The 15,577-nt window shown below is 58.1% G+C and overlaps 1 protein-coding gene across 1 annotated transcript; it reads right to left on the minus strand.

Annotated features, from left to right (window-relative positions):
- Positions 1-8,061: 8,061 nt before the first annotated feature.
- On the minus strand, positions 8,062-15,363 carry LOC132381681 (E3 ubiquitin-protein ligase RNF31-like). The gene is made up of 6 exons (XM_059951275.1): positions 15,299-15,363; positions 14,116-14,359; positions 13,661-13,718; positions 11,391-11,487; positions 9,818-9,986; positions 8,062-8,804 (listed from the first exon to the last, which is right to left on the minus strand). The coding sequence occupies exons 1-6, from the start codon at positions 15,361-15,363 to the stop codon at positions 8,754-8,756; spliced, it is 684 nt and encodes a 227-aa protein (XP_059807258.1). The 3' UTR covers positions 8,062-8,753.
- Between the last annotated feature and the right edge of the window lie 214 nt (positions 15,364-15,577).

Genomic DNA, 15,577 nt, shown 5'->3' on the forward strand with positions numbered 1-15,577 from the left:
AGTATAGGAGCCGAACTCGGGCCACAAAGTGTGGTCCAGCCCAAAGGCCTGCAGAGTGCCCACCGGGAAACTGTGGTCTACCCGGTCAAACGCCTTCTCCTGGTCAAGAGAAAGAAACGCTGCCCGGGACCCAGTCTCCTGGTGCAGGTGGATCAGGTCACGTACTAGGTGGACATTGTCCTGGATGGAGCGGCCCGGGACCCAGTCTCCTGGAGCAGGTGGATCAGGTCCCGTACTAGGTGGACATTGTCCTGGATGGAGCGGCCCGGGACCCAGTCTCCTGTTGCAGGTGGATCAGGTGAGAATAAGGACCGATAGAAAGTGCAGACTTCTTTGATAATTTCGTCGGGGTCCGTGATGGAGGAGCCGTCAGCAGCCAGTAGCTCCACCGGCTGCTTTTGAACTCCCCGCCACTTCTCCAACGAGTAGAAGAAGGGTGAGCCGCGGTCCAAATCTTGCAGCATTTGGATCCGCGACCTCACATATGCACCTCGCGACTGCTGAAGCTCCGGATTCCTGAGTGCGTCCTTCTTCTGATATTCCTGCCACGTTTGATGGTCTCCACCGGTCGGACCAAGTCGGGACCCTAGGCCAAGCAACGCTCTCTCAAGCCGCTCAATCTCAGAGCCCCGCCTCTCTGTCGACCCCCTAGTGTACTCCCGACATAAAAACCGGATGTGGGCCTTGTCCACGTCCCACCACAGCCGTAGGGAGCAGAACTCTCTCCGTCTCTCTCCAGGTGGCCCAGACCACTCGGAACGAATCCTGGAATCGGCTGTCCACCAGCAGCCGGTTGTTAAAGTGCCAATACCCGGATCCCACCCGAGGGTGCAGAGGAGTAAATTCCATCCACACAAGGTGATGGTCCGAGCACGACACCGGCCGCATGGAGGACGCCGACACGCGGGAGACATAAGCCGAGAGATATACAGGCGGTCTATCCGGGAACACCCCTCTCTAGATCTTCTCCAGAAGGCGCTAGAATCGGGGTGAAGATTCCGCCAGCTGTCCACCAAGTCAAAGGAGCCGACCAGCTCCTTTAACTTCTTTTGCCGATGCTGGAGGCCCGAGCGGTCCTGCACCGCGAGGGTAGAGTTGAAGTCTCCCCCGAGGGTGAAGCAGTCCCCAGGATCGATGGATCTCAGCAGAGTGGACAGCTGACAGAATAGGTGCGTCTGCATCACCCCGCGCCTCGGAGAATACACATTGATAAAATGCAGAGGTACACCATTCAGGCGCACGGCCAGGTGGAGCAGACGGCCGGGCACAACATCTTGGACTCTTACTATTTCTGGCTGCAAGGTTGGGGCCAACAGGATCGCCATCCCGCTAGAGTTGGAGCTGAGGTGGCTCATGTAGACCCCGCCCTGTCACTCCAGGAGCCAAGCAGACTCACCCCCCCCCCCCCCCCACGGGATGGTAAGAGTTTCCTGCAGGGAATTCACCGCATATCTCCCATCCCTGAGGACTGAGAGATTGTTGTATCTGCGGAGAGAACCCCTGCTACCGCTTACATTTAGATTAGCTAAGGTAAGTTTCATGTCGGGAGCACACTCGGCTTCAGCACCAGTGCCCTTCCCGGTGGGAGCAGAGGCGCCCTCAACCATCCTATCCCGAAAAAAAGTAAGAATATCTTTTGCTTTCTGGGCCAGATCAGTGCCAAGGACACCCTGTGCCCTACCGTCTCCCAGAGGAGCGAGGCTGCTTCCCACTCTGATGTCCCTCACCGGGTCACCCAGGAAGGATTTCAGCTGCCGCCTGTCATTCCCCGACACAACATTCCTCTTCCCCTTCCCCTTCCGTCTGAGGATGACTCGGGGGGGACTTCTCCAGCCTCGGCATGCTGGACCAGCGAAGCGAGGCTAGTTTCGGCCGATGCTTTGCACCCTCAGAGGTGAGAATTATCTCCCTGATCTTCTCCAAAGGTATCAAAGGGGATTTCTCAGGAGGGGTGAGGATGTCCATTGTCTCGTTATCAAAAGAGTCTCCCTCCAACCCCTCACCGCAGACAGATTCCCCATCTTCCTCCTCATGTGGTGTATAAGGTGGCTGAACGTGTAACCCACACTGAGCAGCGGGTACCTCCCTCATACCTTCCCGCTCCACCGTCGCATCAGTCTTATCCACAGTTACGACGATGTAGGGAAAATCCCCAGGGACTCCCTTCAGGCTATTAGTTAATGGGGTCGGCATGCAGGTTATATCACCCTTCAGGTACGAGGGGGACCCCAGCAGCTCTGGTCCAAGGGATTCACCGGCAGCCTGATGCTGACATTGAGAGAGCTTGGTCTCCTCTCCGCTCACACTGTTTAATACACTTGCCTCCAGGGGGGCGCTTTCTGCTAAGTCCTGGGTGGAGGGCTCCAGGTCTGTTTTAGTTGTGCAAACAGGCCCAGCATAAGCTTCCTGCAGAACCACACCACCTACCACAGGACTGGAGGATACATCTGGGGATTCAGGGTTAGACACAACTTCCACCCGGATTCCCACCCCTTCCTGGGACTCCCCCGCATCTACATTCCCTACCCTCTTGGGGGAACATTCCCTTCTCGTCTTCAAGCCGGAGGAGCACACGGGTGCGGGATTCACCGATGGAGCGGTACTTCCCGCTTCCAACACCCCGTCCGACTGTGCACATCCCCGAGCCTCCCGCTCCACTTCAGGGCAAATGGGCGTGAGCTCTGCGGTCTCGGGGGCCGACTTCCTCATGTGTTTGGATGTCTTCCTCGCTTTCCTTCCCCGCACAGGCTCCACCCCGTCCCTCGCCTGAACCTCCCTGCACGTAGCCTCAGGATCACCCGCCTGAACCACAGGGGCAGGAGGAGGGACTGGAACAGACGTAGGACTAGGGACAGAGGTAGAGACAGGGTCGGGGCAGGCACAGGGGTAGGCGCAGGAATGGGATCGGGGGCAGAGGTAGCTGGGGCACTGATTCCTGAACTGGACTCCATAGATTTTCGTGTGCTAGGACCGTCCCTCCGAAAGTACCCCACCTCCCCGCACGCATGGCACCGTGGGCGCTCAGAGCTCCAATACACCTGATAATCTACCCCCTCGTGCCGGACAGTAACCCGGCCCTCAATTTCGTCCTCCCTTTCCAGCTGCATGAATACCTGTCGCCGGAAAGAGATTACGGTACGGAGGGTGCGTCTCCTGAATTTGTGCCTGATGGCAGTTATCTCTGACCGTACTTGCCCCCAAGCGTGCTAGTGCGGGAAGCAGGTCCTCGTTGGGGATGAAAGGCTTAACGTGACCGAGGACGATGCGTTGTGTGGGAGCTGTCGTCAGCTCCATCTGTAAAGAGATGTTTTCCACCGTGATCCCCCTGCTAAGCGCCCGGTGGACCAACTCATCATTCCTCAGATAAAGCCCTGCCTTCCCGAGCTCTTTCTGGGTGGCCAAAGCACCACCTCTCCCCAACAAGTCCTCCGTAGCCTCCGCGCACTTTTCCACGGTAGCTCCAGGACGCAAAATACCGCCTTCACCGACCGAACCGAGGCTGGAGAGGCAGCGGCCTTTGCAGAACTCCGCGAAGGCCTGCGACTCGCTGGAGACCGGTCCGGCATGTTGCCTCTATGTCCGAACCGAGAATGATACGGTGGTGCAGCTGCTGATAAAGACCTGGAGCGAGTTGAGTAACTGGCAGGAAAAGTTTGTACTCGACGGTACCTTGCTGGCTCGGCGCCAGAAATTCCAACGCCGGGAAAGGCTCCGTTAGTCCAGTGGTTCCCAACGTGGGGCGTACGCCCCACAGGGGGGTAATTTGGGAACCACTGTTCCAGGCCGTGAGAGGTCGAGACGTCTCAAACGAGGCTTCGGCTCCGACACCGAACGTGAGTCACGACGATAAAGGCGGAAGGAGGTTGTCCCGATGTCAGCGGGGGAACAACGGCGTTTCTCTCCGGTTTTTGGTGCGACCCGGCTTCCTGGCGAGTTGCCAGCGGTCACAGCCGGGTGCTACGCAGTTCGCAGCCGTCAACGACCCCAGTCCAAACCGGCAGAAAAACTCCAAACGAAGCTTCCACTCTAAACCAGCCGCTCACTTAGATGTCCAAGAGACGTTTCAAACCAGTTCCAAAGTAACTCACGATCTTAATACAGCAGTTTTTCTCCATTTCTCCCAGCGTATTCTGAACAACTCCACTCTGTGTCTGACCCTGTCCCTGGGAGTGTGTGACGGGACGGTGTGGAGGGAGCCTCACCCTGTGTCTGACCCTGTCCCTGGGAGTGTGTGACGGGACGGTGTGGAGGGAGCCTCACCCTTTGTCTGACCCTGTCCCTGGGAGTGTGTGACGGGACGGTGTGGAGGGAGCCTCACCCTGTGTCTGACCCTGTCCCTGGGAGTGTGTGACGGGACGGTGTGGAGGGAGCCTCACCCTATGTCTGACCCTGTCCCTGGTGTCGGTGTCACAGTAAGGGGTGTAGGGTGTGTCACTGTCACAGTGAGGGGTGTGGGGTGTATCAGTGTCACAGTGAGGGATGTGTCAGTGTTACAGTAGGTGTATCAGTATGTAGTGAGAGTGGGTGGGGGGTGTTTGGGGCAGGAGGGGGCTCGGTTGGGTGGATGTAGAATGACTATGTTCATATAGCCACAGCTCCATCCCTCCCCTCGGCTCACAGAGCATTTGCCGTATTGGGCCTGTAGACGACAGATTTCACTCGGATGGGGCAGGGCATCCCCACCGGAACAGACCGGATATCAAAGGCCAGATGTGGAGAGGAGAGTCTAGTTGGAGCGTCCGGAACCTTTGGGCACACCCTCTGAATGAATGGAAGTCTTTTCTCGAGGGGACGAGGAGGGATTTCTTCTGCCAGGTCACTGGGTGAACCTAAGGCAGAGAATGATGGGTTTTTGACCGGTGGGGGTTATGGCTACAGGAGGAAAGTAAGGGAATGGGTTTCAGAGAATGAACTCAGACTCGGTGGAACCATCAGCCTAATCCTTGTATCAGTCCGCCCTCCCTTCAAAGACCACAGGCCGCCAACATGACTGTATCCACCCTGAGATCAGGGATCTGACCTGTTCCCGCTGTGACCCTGAACCATTGCAACAGCTCTTCCCTCTGCCTCGCTCGTGAATCGTCCGACCTGATAGCCTGTCCTCAGTGTCACATGCACCAGATAAACTGCATCTCAGTTTCTTCCAACTTCTCTTTCCCAACCACATCACCTCCCATTCCACCCCCTCCCCCCCCCCCCGGTTTAACTCACTTGTTTCTTTCAACCCCCCAGAAAGAGGAATTCCTTGGTGTTAAAAAGTCATCCGACGACCTGGCCTGGGCCCAGCACACAAGGAAGGGACAGGAGCAAAATTAAGCCATTCGACCCCTCGAGTCCACTCTGCGGATTCACAATCCCTCAACCCCGTTCTCCTGCCTTCTCCCCATAACCTCTGACGCCCTGACTAATCACGAACCTATCAACCTCTGCTTTAAATACACCCAATGACGCCTCCACGCCACCCTCTGACCCTCCTCCTCTGACCCACGCCACCCTCTGACCCTGACACAGAATTCCTGCCTCATTTCTACTCTGAGGCTGTGCTCTCCGGTCCCAGCCTCTCCCACTATCAGACACAACCTCCCCACAATCATTCTACCTCAGCCTTACAATGTTCAGTAAATTTCAGTGAGATCTCCCTCATTCTTCTAAACTCCGGAGCTCCCTCCCGAAATACCCGTTCATTTCCCTTCATCACCGCTGCCTGACCTGCCGACTTCCTCAGGGACGGTCTACCCTCGCGGAGAAGGGAGGGGAAGCACGCTCAGTGCTTCGGGAGAAGGGTCCTCCCGTCCGCCATCAGATTCCCAAATGGTCCACGGTCACCTAGTTAGCAACGTTGGTTTCTGCGGTTTATAGAGTTGCATGTCTCACACCGTACCGCCGTTGCAGAACGGATTCCACGTCACGAGTCGGTGGTATTAAACTCGGAGTACACGCACTGTAGCCCGAGGTCCCACACCACCGGCTTCGGGAACTTCCCTTCAACCATTCAGTCCGGAACCAACCCGCGCGCCGCTAATCACTTCCTCGGTGCAACACGGAAATAGGTTGTTTTGTCCTGTAAAACTGGATTCAGCTAAGTTTTTCTTCCGGTGACTGTTGTACCTGTGTTGCTGACGCCAGGTGAGTTTTTCATTACGCCCGTGACTCTGGCTGTAAACACACACAGGGGCTCCGTGGCGAGGACCCCCCCCCCCCCCCACCACCTCCGGCTCTCCTGATGAAGCGGTCACTAGATGCTTCAGAATCAGTTTGGTTTTTTTTTCTGACCTCGTGGTGATGGGTTTAAATAAGATCACGCCCTTCGGCCCGTCCTGTCCGTGCTGGCCGCCTGTTTACACCGAAGCCCCTACATTCCACCAGCTCCCTCCAGATTTCACCCTCACACTGAGGTGGGGTGAGACTGGAACGAGAGGACATGGGTTAGGGCTGGGAAGAGAAATATTTAAGCTGAATGTGAAGGGGAACTCGGAGGGAGGTGAGAATGTGGAACGAGCCGCCAGGGGAAGTGGAGGATGCGGGTTCAGCTTCAGCGGTTATGAGAAATCTGGGTGAGGGCAGGCACAGGACAGTGTGGCACGGACCAGATGTCCCCATGAGGGCTACAGCCCCGTGCGCTTCAACGACCCGGAGAGCGACGTTGGCCAGAGTCAGGACCTTGTGCTTTGGATCTTGGTCGGGTCGCCTATGCCAAACAGGTCAGAGGGCAGAGGGGAGGCTGAGAGTGGCCCACCGGGTTCGGGGGGGGGGGTTCAGCCCAGGGCCAACAACCACGGCTGGTTACGGAAAGAGCAATGTTCAGAACCCTTCCACATCAGAGTGTGACGGTATTCCCGAGTCTCCCCCCGGGACTGCCAGCAGTGAAAACAGCGAGGAAGCTGCAGACACGATGAAGGAAGCCCTGAACACTGGCAGAGATGGAGGAGCTTCATAGTCAACCCTCAACGCCAGCAGTGTCAGGGGCAGTAGGTTTGGACTAGATGGGCTGAAGAGTCGAGCCCTGTGACTACGTCTGTGGGGGATAATCCACAACAGCTGATTCCAAGGCTCTGTCTCTGGGACCGATGATCACAGGGAAAACACGCGGACGGAGGCCAGGGTGGGGTATAGTGGGATGTTATTGCTGTGCCAGAAAGCCGGGATCGATTCAGCCTCTGTGCGTGAGGAGGTTGCACGGTCTCCTTGTGCCTAACGCCCTGGTTCCTCCGCATCCCCCGGTAACCGGCCGCACGGGTGTACTAGGGCAGCGTGGTCCGGCCCGAAGGGTCTGTCGCTGTGTTCTGCCTCCAAGTAGACAGTCAAATACCTCTCCTTGCAAACCCAGCCCGGTGAAGCTTCTCTGGCCCTCCTCCCGAGCTGATCGGCGACGGGCACCGACCCTGAGCTCCCGTGACCCGTGATGGGCTGTAACGGCCCATCTCAACCACCCCCCCCCCCCGCTCCATCTCACACCCCGATCTGCCCTCCTGCCCTGTTATCCCGAGGCCTGACGTGAATCTTCCCTCCGGGCGGGGTGCTGCTGCCCGGACCCTCCCCCGTCCGTATCTGAGCGGGCCACCACCCCTTGTTGTCCACCTGCAGCGCGTCTCAGCCTCCCCCCCCCCACCCCGAGGGTCACACTCCACCGCTTCGAAACACTCCTGCGTTAAAACCCAGAGCCGTACAGGCCCTTCAGCCCGCAATGTCGTGCCAACCTTTCCAACCCACTAACTTCCCCCCCCACCCCGACGGAGCCTCCATTTCCCCTTACATCCTGAGAGTCCCGTAAATGCATCCACCACCAGCCGACAGCGTGCTCCACACACCCTCCACTCCGCCTCGGACATCCCCTCACCCTGAAATCACCCCTGGTATTAGCCATTCCCACCCTCGGAAAAGGCGCTGGTGGGCTCCTATCCTCCCGATAGTCCTTCATCGCCCCAGAGAGAACGCTGCAGCTCGCTCGACCCGCTCCCCCCGTTCCGTGCCCCCGAAACCGGCTTCCCTCCGTCCGAGAGGCTCAGGCCCGAGACGCCCGACTGGCTGAGTGCTTCCAACATTTTCTGCTTTTATTGGAGAGAGAGTTCCCGCCAGCCCACCCACCCCTCCACTCGGAGCGAGGCGCGCCCCCGACTCTGCCCCTCCGCTCGGGGGCGAGGGGAGAGCAGATTCAGGGTTTAGGGTGAAGGGTGTCTGTGGTGAGGGGGCAGGTTCAGGGCAAGGAGCAGGGGAGGGCTGAGGGTGATGTCAGCAGGTGGGGTGGGGTTGCAGGGGGTGTACTGGCCTTTTAGGAGTGAAGGTGAAGGGCTGAGGAAGGTATGAGGGGCATGAGGGGAGCGTGGGGGGCGAGGGGGGAGAGAGGGGAGAGGGGGGAGAGGGGGCAGAGGGGGGAGAGAGGGGAGAGAGGGGAGAGAGGGGAGAGGGGGCAGAGGCGGGAGAGGGGGCAGAGGGGGGAGAGGGGGGAGAGGGGGCAGAGGGGGGAGAGGGGGCAGAGGGACATATGGTTGTGGGGGCCATGGTGTGCGCGAGAGGGTCATGGGGGACAAAGGGTGGTGCAGGGTGGCGAAGGATGTCTTGAGGGTGCGAGGGATGGAGTGCGGGTGAGGGGGATGCTGGGGGCGGGTGTGGCGTTTGGGGGTGTGGAGCGGCGAGGGAGCGGGACGAAGGGTGGCACGGGGTGTTGAGGAGTAGGGGTTAGGGGGAGAACAGGCAACAGGTTTTTTCCCCAGTCTAGTAGATCCCGAAACGGAACCGCATCCTGGGATTCGTTGTCACTTCCGGATCCGCGGCACTTTATCTCCCAGCGGGATGGTGGTGATCACCTGGGTCAGGGAAAGCAAAATTCAACAGTCTGGACATCTACACCTGCCTGACCCCACTCCCCCTGTCTAAACCCCTTCCCCTCCCTGGTCCAACCCGTCGACTATAAGATATAGGAACAGAATTAGAGAACCTTTATTCCCACTCCAGCTGGTCAGACAGTCTTCTGTCCAGACTAATATCGGTCCAATGATACCACGGACTCATCTTGTTTAGCAGCCTCACGTGCGGACTCCTCGTCGAAGAAAATCTAATAAACGTCTGCCGTCTTGTCAAGTCTATCCTGGCTTTTATTTCCTCACAGAATCCCAACAGACTTGTCAGGTAAGATTCCCTCTTGAGGGAACCATCCTGACTTTGGCCCATCTTATCATCTGCCTCCAAACAGCCCGAAACCTCATCGTTCATAATAAACCAACATTTTCCCAACCACTGAAGTCGGGCTAGTTTGCCTGTGATTGCCCTCCTTCCACCTGCTTCCCTTTTTAAAGGGTCGCGTGACATTTGCAGGTTTACCAGCCCTCTGGACAGATCGTTACCAATGCTTCCGCACCCTCTCTCAGAACCCTGGGGCGCCGTCCATTGGCTCCAGGCGTCTATCCTACCTTCACACCTTTCCGCTTCCCAGTAATAGTGATCACGCCCACTCCGGCCAGCCTCCGTCGCCGACCGAAAATACTCGCCACTTCTTTGTCCCAAATAACCTCTCCAGCATCACTTTCCAATCTCCACTCTCGTTTCTCTTTTACTCAATATATCAGAAAAAACACTTTATATTGCACTATTGGCCATTGTACATTTCCTCTTCTTCCTGCTTTTCTCGTTGATTTCCATTGTTTTTTTAAAGACTACCCAGTCCTCTAGCATCCCACTAAGTTTTGCAAGTACCCCCCCCCCCCCACATCCCCTGCCCTGGACTGAACCCCCCCGTCCCCTCCCCCTGTCTAACTACTCCTCCTTTCCCCCTTTCCCCAAGCTGTGGCCAGCCGCCGCCCCCGCCCTCCCCAGCACTCACCTTGAGAAGGCGGGCCTTGTACTGGGCCTCGGTCTCGCCCTGAGCCTGGGCTGCCTGCTGTTTCCCCGAGCGTTTCAGAAACACCTCCATATCCTCCAACGTGTAGAGGAGAGCCGGATCCAGTGAGTGCCCATTGATTCGGCTGACCAGGTACTCCTTATAGTGGGACCTGGGACAGGAGGGAGGGGAGGGTGCATAAGGGGAAATAAAGGGGAGGGGTTAAGGAGTACACAGGGATTAGGAGTGAAAGGGTAAAAGGGCAGGAGCAATGAGGGGGTAATGGGAAGGGTTAAAAAGAGGTGGTGAGGGATAAAAGGGGAGGAGTGAGGGGGTAAAAGAGGAGGAACATTGAGGGTGGTGACAGGATAAAAGGGGCGGAAAAGGGTAAATAGAGGGGGAGGAGATGGTGAGGTGGTGAGTGTAAAGGGAGAAGAGGGGGAATTGGGGAGAAAGGTAGGGGTTGAAGGTGATATCGAGGGCAGGAAGGGTGTGGGTTGATGAGTGATATGGAGGGTAGGAAGGGGTTGATGTGGATGATATGAAGGGTAGAAGGGGTTGAGGGTGATTTGGAGGGCAGGAAGGGGTTGATGAGGGTGATGTGGAGGGTAGGAAGGGGGTTGATGAGGGTGATTTGGAGGGTAGGAAGGGGTTGAGGGTGATATGGGTAGAAAGGGGGTTGATGAGGGTGATATGGAGGGTAGGAAGGGGTTGATGAGGGTGATATGGAGGGTAGGAAGGGGTTGATGAGGGTGATATGGAGGGTAGGAAGGGGTTGATGAGGGTGATATGGAGGGTAGGAAGGGGGTTGAGGGTGATTTGGAGGGTGGGGGGGAGAAATACAGAGAGATGAGAGATGGCAGGTACTGTGAACATCAGACGCTCCCCTCAAACGAGACCACCGCCAGCCGGGGACAGAAGAGGGGTGACACAAACACCGGGCACGGACACATGGGCAGCGGCAGAGGTGGAGACTGGACCACACCCAGCGGAGAGGGGGAAGAGCGGGCGGATGGGAGGAGACCGGTGTGCAGACTGGGAGAGACAGGTGGGCGGATCGGGGGGGGGGAGGGTGACTGGTGTGCAGACCGGGAGAGACAGGTGGGCGGATCGGGAGGGGGTGACCGGTGTGCAGACTGGGAGAGACAGGTGGGCGGATCGGGGTGGGGGGAGACCGGTGTGCAGACCGGGAGAGACAGGTGGGCGGATCGGGGGGGGGGGGGGGGTGACCGGTGTGCAGACCGGGAGAGACAGGTGGACAGATCAGGGGGGGGGGTGACCGGTGTGCAGACCGGGAGAGACAGGTGGGCGGATCGGGAGGGGGTGACCGGTGTGCAGACTGGGAGAGACAGGTGGGCGGATCGGGGGGGGGTGACCGGTGTGCAGACCGGGAGAGACAGGTGGGCGGATCGGGGGGGGGGGGGGGTGACCGGTGTGCAGACTGGGAGAGACAGGTGGACAGATCAGGGGGGGGGTGACCGGTGTGCAGACCGGGAGAGACAGGTGGGCGGATCGGGGGAGAGAAGCGGGGGGGGGGGGGGTACTGTCTGGGGAGGGGTGGAGAAGTGGTACTCACTCGCAGAGCCCCGCATGCCCCTGGCAGGCCTCTTTACCGCAGGCCTCATCAATCAGTTTCCCCTGTTCCTCCCGTTGTTCCATCACACGACAGTTCCCTGTGTCGGTGTGGGGGGGGGTGGGGAAGAAAGGCAGAGTCAGTCAGGGAACCATTCGTGGCACTCCCAGGGACGTGAGTCTCGACGTACGAGGCCATTCGTCCAGTCCCACCGGTCTCACCTCCCAGCCTCTGCCCCAACCAGTTACGTATGGGGGCAGCTTCGGCCGTTCAGCCCGTCTGACAGGTGCCAGAACTTTCCAACCCACTCCCAGAGCCTCCTCCGTACTGGTGACTTCGTCAGAGAGGACATTGTGGACACGGGAGCTGCGGATAGGTTAAGCGAGCGGGCAGTGATCCGACGTGGGGGCTTCGACACGGGAATACGTGGGGCTGTCTATTCTGGGCAGGTAAGCCAATGCAACGTTGTTCCGGTCGATAGGGTGGCACAGCGGGCATCCAGCACGCTCACTTTCACTCACCGAGGAACTGAGCGAAGAGTCGGACAGTTACGTGGCGGCTTTATGAAGCCGGTTGGGCTGCCCCCGTGGGTTCTGAGTGCCCTGTGACGGGAGAGGGTGAGGAGGGGATCAGAGGGTGAACGGCTTCTTCCTCTGCAGCAGCGGAGGCTGAAGGGGACGGCTGATAAAAGTTTGGAAGATTCTGAGAGACCTTCAGCGAGCATTGACTTCACCAAAATGGTTTACAGTAGGGGCACGTATTTAAGGGGAGAGGAGTTGGGTTCAAAGAGGAGACGTGTAGTACAAGACTTTCTTTAAACACGGAGCGGTGGCTGAGGGGATCTCTGTGTGAGGGTTGGTGGTGACAGCAGACACAACAGAGGCTTCTAGACAGACACACGTACGTGCAGAGAATTTCATACTTCGTTGGGATTCTGTGCAGAATACGGCCTTCCAGCCAGCAACACCCAATATAATCGCCACCCAATGACAGGACAATTTACAGTCACCAATTAGCCTGCCGACCGGTACGTCATCGGATTGTGGGACAGAAACGCAGCCCTCAGATACAGACCCACACAGTCACGGGGTGAACATTGAGACCCACACGGTCACGGGGAGAACATTGAGACCCACACGGTCACGGGGAGAACATTGAGACCCACACGCTCACGGGGAGAACATAGAGACCCACACGCTCACGGGGTGAACATAGAGACCCACACGGTCACGGGGAGAACATAGAGACCCACACAGTCACGGGGAGAACATAGGGACCCACACGGTCACGGGGAGAACATAGAGACCCACACAGTCACGGGGAGAACATAGAGACCCACACGGTCACGGGGAGAACATTGAGACCCACACGGTCACGGGGAGAACATAGAGACCCACACGGTCACGGGGAGAACATTGAGACCCACACAGTCACGGGGAGAACATAGGGACCCACATGGTCACGGGGAGAACATAGAGACCCACACGGTCACAGGGAGAACGGACAAACCCAGGCAGTCAGGTAGAACGTACAAAGTCTTTACCGACAGGGGCTTGAATTGAACCCCAGTTTTACAGCTGACACAGTGGAAAGGGTCACGCTAATCACGTCACCACCGCCCTGCCCTAATTCGTGCCTTCGATTTCCGGATCCACCTCCCTTCAACCCACCCGACAATCCAGCTTCCCCCTGCACCCGTCGGCGGTGGGGACGGAGAATTCTGAGCAAGTCCCGGGCCCGCTTGCCCTGCCACTCTCGCCTTGTTGTCGGCTCCCGAGTGAGACCTGACCCACCGCTGACGGCTCAGAGCAGCTCCACCCACAGTGACTCGCACCCAGGGTTAACCCACCAACCGGGTGCAAATTTGACTTGGGGGGGGGAGGGGGGGCCTGTCAGGCTGCACGGTAGTGCAGTTGCTTTGTCGTCCAATGGTTACGTGACGTATGACGTGAGCGATCATGGTGATTGTTCTTGGCACAGTTTTCAGCTGAAGTTGCTTGCCTGGGCAGTGTCCAGCGCCTACGCCCGTCCACCGCCCGGTGCCACGGCTTTGAGAGGGGCAGGATAACCCGGAGCAGGTCGGAGTCCTTGTGATTTGGAAAGCTGAGAACGGCAGGGCCCCACGGAGAGATGTACAGCGGAGAGGACGGGGGGGGGGGGCGACACCGCAGGCGGAGAGGGTGATGTCGATGAGGAGTGGAAGGACAGGGGGCACAGGGGGTCCCAGACAACGAGGGTGCCATACCTCCCCTACGACCTGGGCCAGGACTCACCTCCAGGGGTCGCCTCAGCCCCCGCAGGGGGGACGGTATCAAAGTTCACCCGGTGTCTCTGCAGTGGAGGGAAAAGACAGGGTAGAGGGTAAACTCCTCATGGTGCTGACAGACCCCTGGGAGGGGGAAACGGGGGCAGAACCCTCTGTACCCAGTGTTGGCCCCCCCCATCTGCCCCCTCCCATCTACTCTCTGCCTGGTTATCTCCCCCACACTGATACTGACACACCCCTCCCCATCTCCTTGCCCACTTCCCCCTACTCCCTCTCCACACAAATACCCCTCTACCTCCTTTCCCCACTCCTCTCCCTCCTGCTCCCTACATCATCCTCTACCCCCTCCCCCCCCTCCTGACCCCTCTGCCCCACCTCGCACCTCGACATCTCCTCGCGCCCCCACCTCAACCCACTCTCACCGCCCAACGTGACGGCCCCCTCCCCCATCGCGACTGTTACCTGCAGCAGCTCCTGCAGCGCCTTCACCGGCCAGTCGCGCAGGTACGACAGGCAGTCGCGGGGGTGGTGGGCGTGAAGACTGTCCTTCAGGCGACACGCAGGGTCGTTGCACTTCTGACGGGCGGAGAGCACAACAGGGTGAGGAGGGGGGCTACGCGAGAGGTATCTGCTTCCCCCCCCCACCCACCTGGGGTCCTGCCACCTTCTCACAGCCCCCACCGGGCAGGAAGTACAGAGGCCTGAAGCCCCACACCACCAAGTTCAGGAACAGCGACCGTTCGGTTCTTAACCCAACCCGCACACCCCTAGTCACTCCCTCTGTCAGGACAGCAACGACGTGACCACTGCACGCCGTTTTCTGATCTGACGCTCCACAGAAAAATTGTGTTAATTTGTGCTCAGTTGATGCCTGCCATTCTGCTGGAGGTGTCTCATTCCACTCTGACCTCTGACACCTTCTCCTGAACTGGTGACCCTCCTGCAGCCGGTTCGAGGCACCCTGACCAGAGGGAAACACCGCCCCTACATCCGCCCTCTTCAGCCCCAACAGGGTTTTCAACAGCACCTCCTGTTCCACCGGGACGCAGAGCGGCACAGGGCTCAGGGCCCCGGGTTTGATACCAACCTCAGCTCACTGTGACAGTCATTACATTTATTCTCCCCTCGTTATCACCCACCCTCTTTCCCTAACCACCACCCCCCCCCCCCCAAAACATAACCACCTGGGGGGCAACTCAGAGCTGGTAACGGACCCCCCCTAGCCGACTGGTGCCGCAGCGGCATCTGCACCGGGCTTCGAGGAGAGTGGACCCGGGTTCGAATCCGGCCGATCCCTTCCCACTCGTGCTCGGGTTGAGCCACTCGACCCCGTAAGAAACAGACAAAAACTCTAGAAACGGCAATGCCGCCACAGGATGCACCACAAGGCGCAGAAAGCGCAGCAGTGAACCAACTGAAAGCCTGTACACGTCATACACATTGTGTGTGTGTGTGTGTTATATAGATCGATATCTATATTACTGTTTTATGTTCTGTGTTTTCTGCTTGTTTTCTTTTTTGCAGGATTTGTTCTTCTTTGTGCATGGGGTTGGGGAGGGTTTGATGTTTCTCTCTGAGCCGGCTCCCTGGCGTGTCTTTGTCTCGTGGCTGTCCGTGCGGAAGATGAATCTCAGGGTTTGTTTACCACAGATACACTTTGAATTTGGAGAAGAAAGTCGGAGAAGCAGAACAGGAGAGCGGCAGAGCCATTTTGAATTTTTCTTCTCATCGGGGTTAAGAGATGAGACTGCGCAGGCGTGTGACGTCGGGCAGTGAAGCAGGGAAGATTTAAAAGGAACCCAGCCTTATACAGTGGGCAGCGGAGTGAGCCGGGAGCAGAGTGAAGGCTTAAGGGCTTTGGCTCAACGGGCTTAGGCGGAAACGGGCGAGGCAAGGTAGGTTTGGTTTTCAGTTTCTTCCTATT

The sequence above is a fragment of the Hypanus sabinus genome, chromosome 26 (genome assembly GCF_030144855.1).
Source record: "Hypanus sabinus isolate sHypSab1 chromosome 26, sHypSab1.hap1, whole genome shotgun sequence".
NCBI classification, from domain to species: domain Eukaryota; kingdom Metazoa; phylum Chordata; class Chondrichthyes; order Myliobatiformes; family Dasyatidae; genus Hypanus; species Hypanus sabinus.

Excerpts from the sequence above, each read along its gene's own strand:
- LOC132381681 (XM_059951275.1), bottom strand. The coding sequence starts at position 15,363 with ATGGCTCTGCCGCTCTCCTGTTCTGCTTCTCCGACTTTCTTCTCCAAA. Across the intron at positions 13,719-14,115 it reads CGCTGCAGGAGCTGCTGCAG|AGACACCGGGTGAACTTTGA; the intron begins GTAACAGTCGCG and ends CCTCCACTGCAG. Across the intron at positions 8,805-9,817 it reads ACAAGGCCCGCCTTCTCAAG|GTGATCACCACCATCCCGCT; the intron begins GTGAGTGCTGGG and ends TCCCTGACCCAG.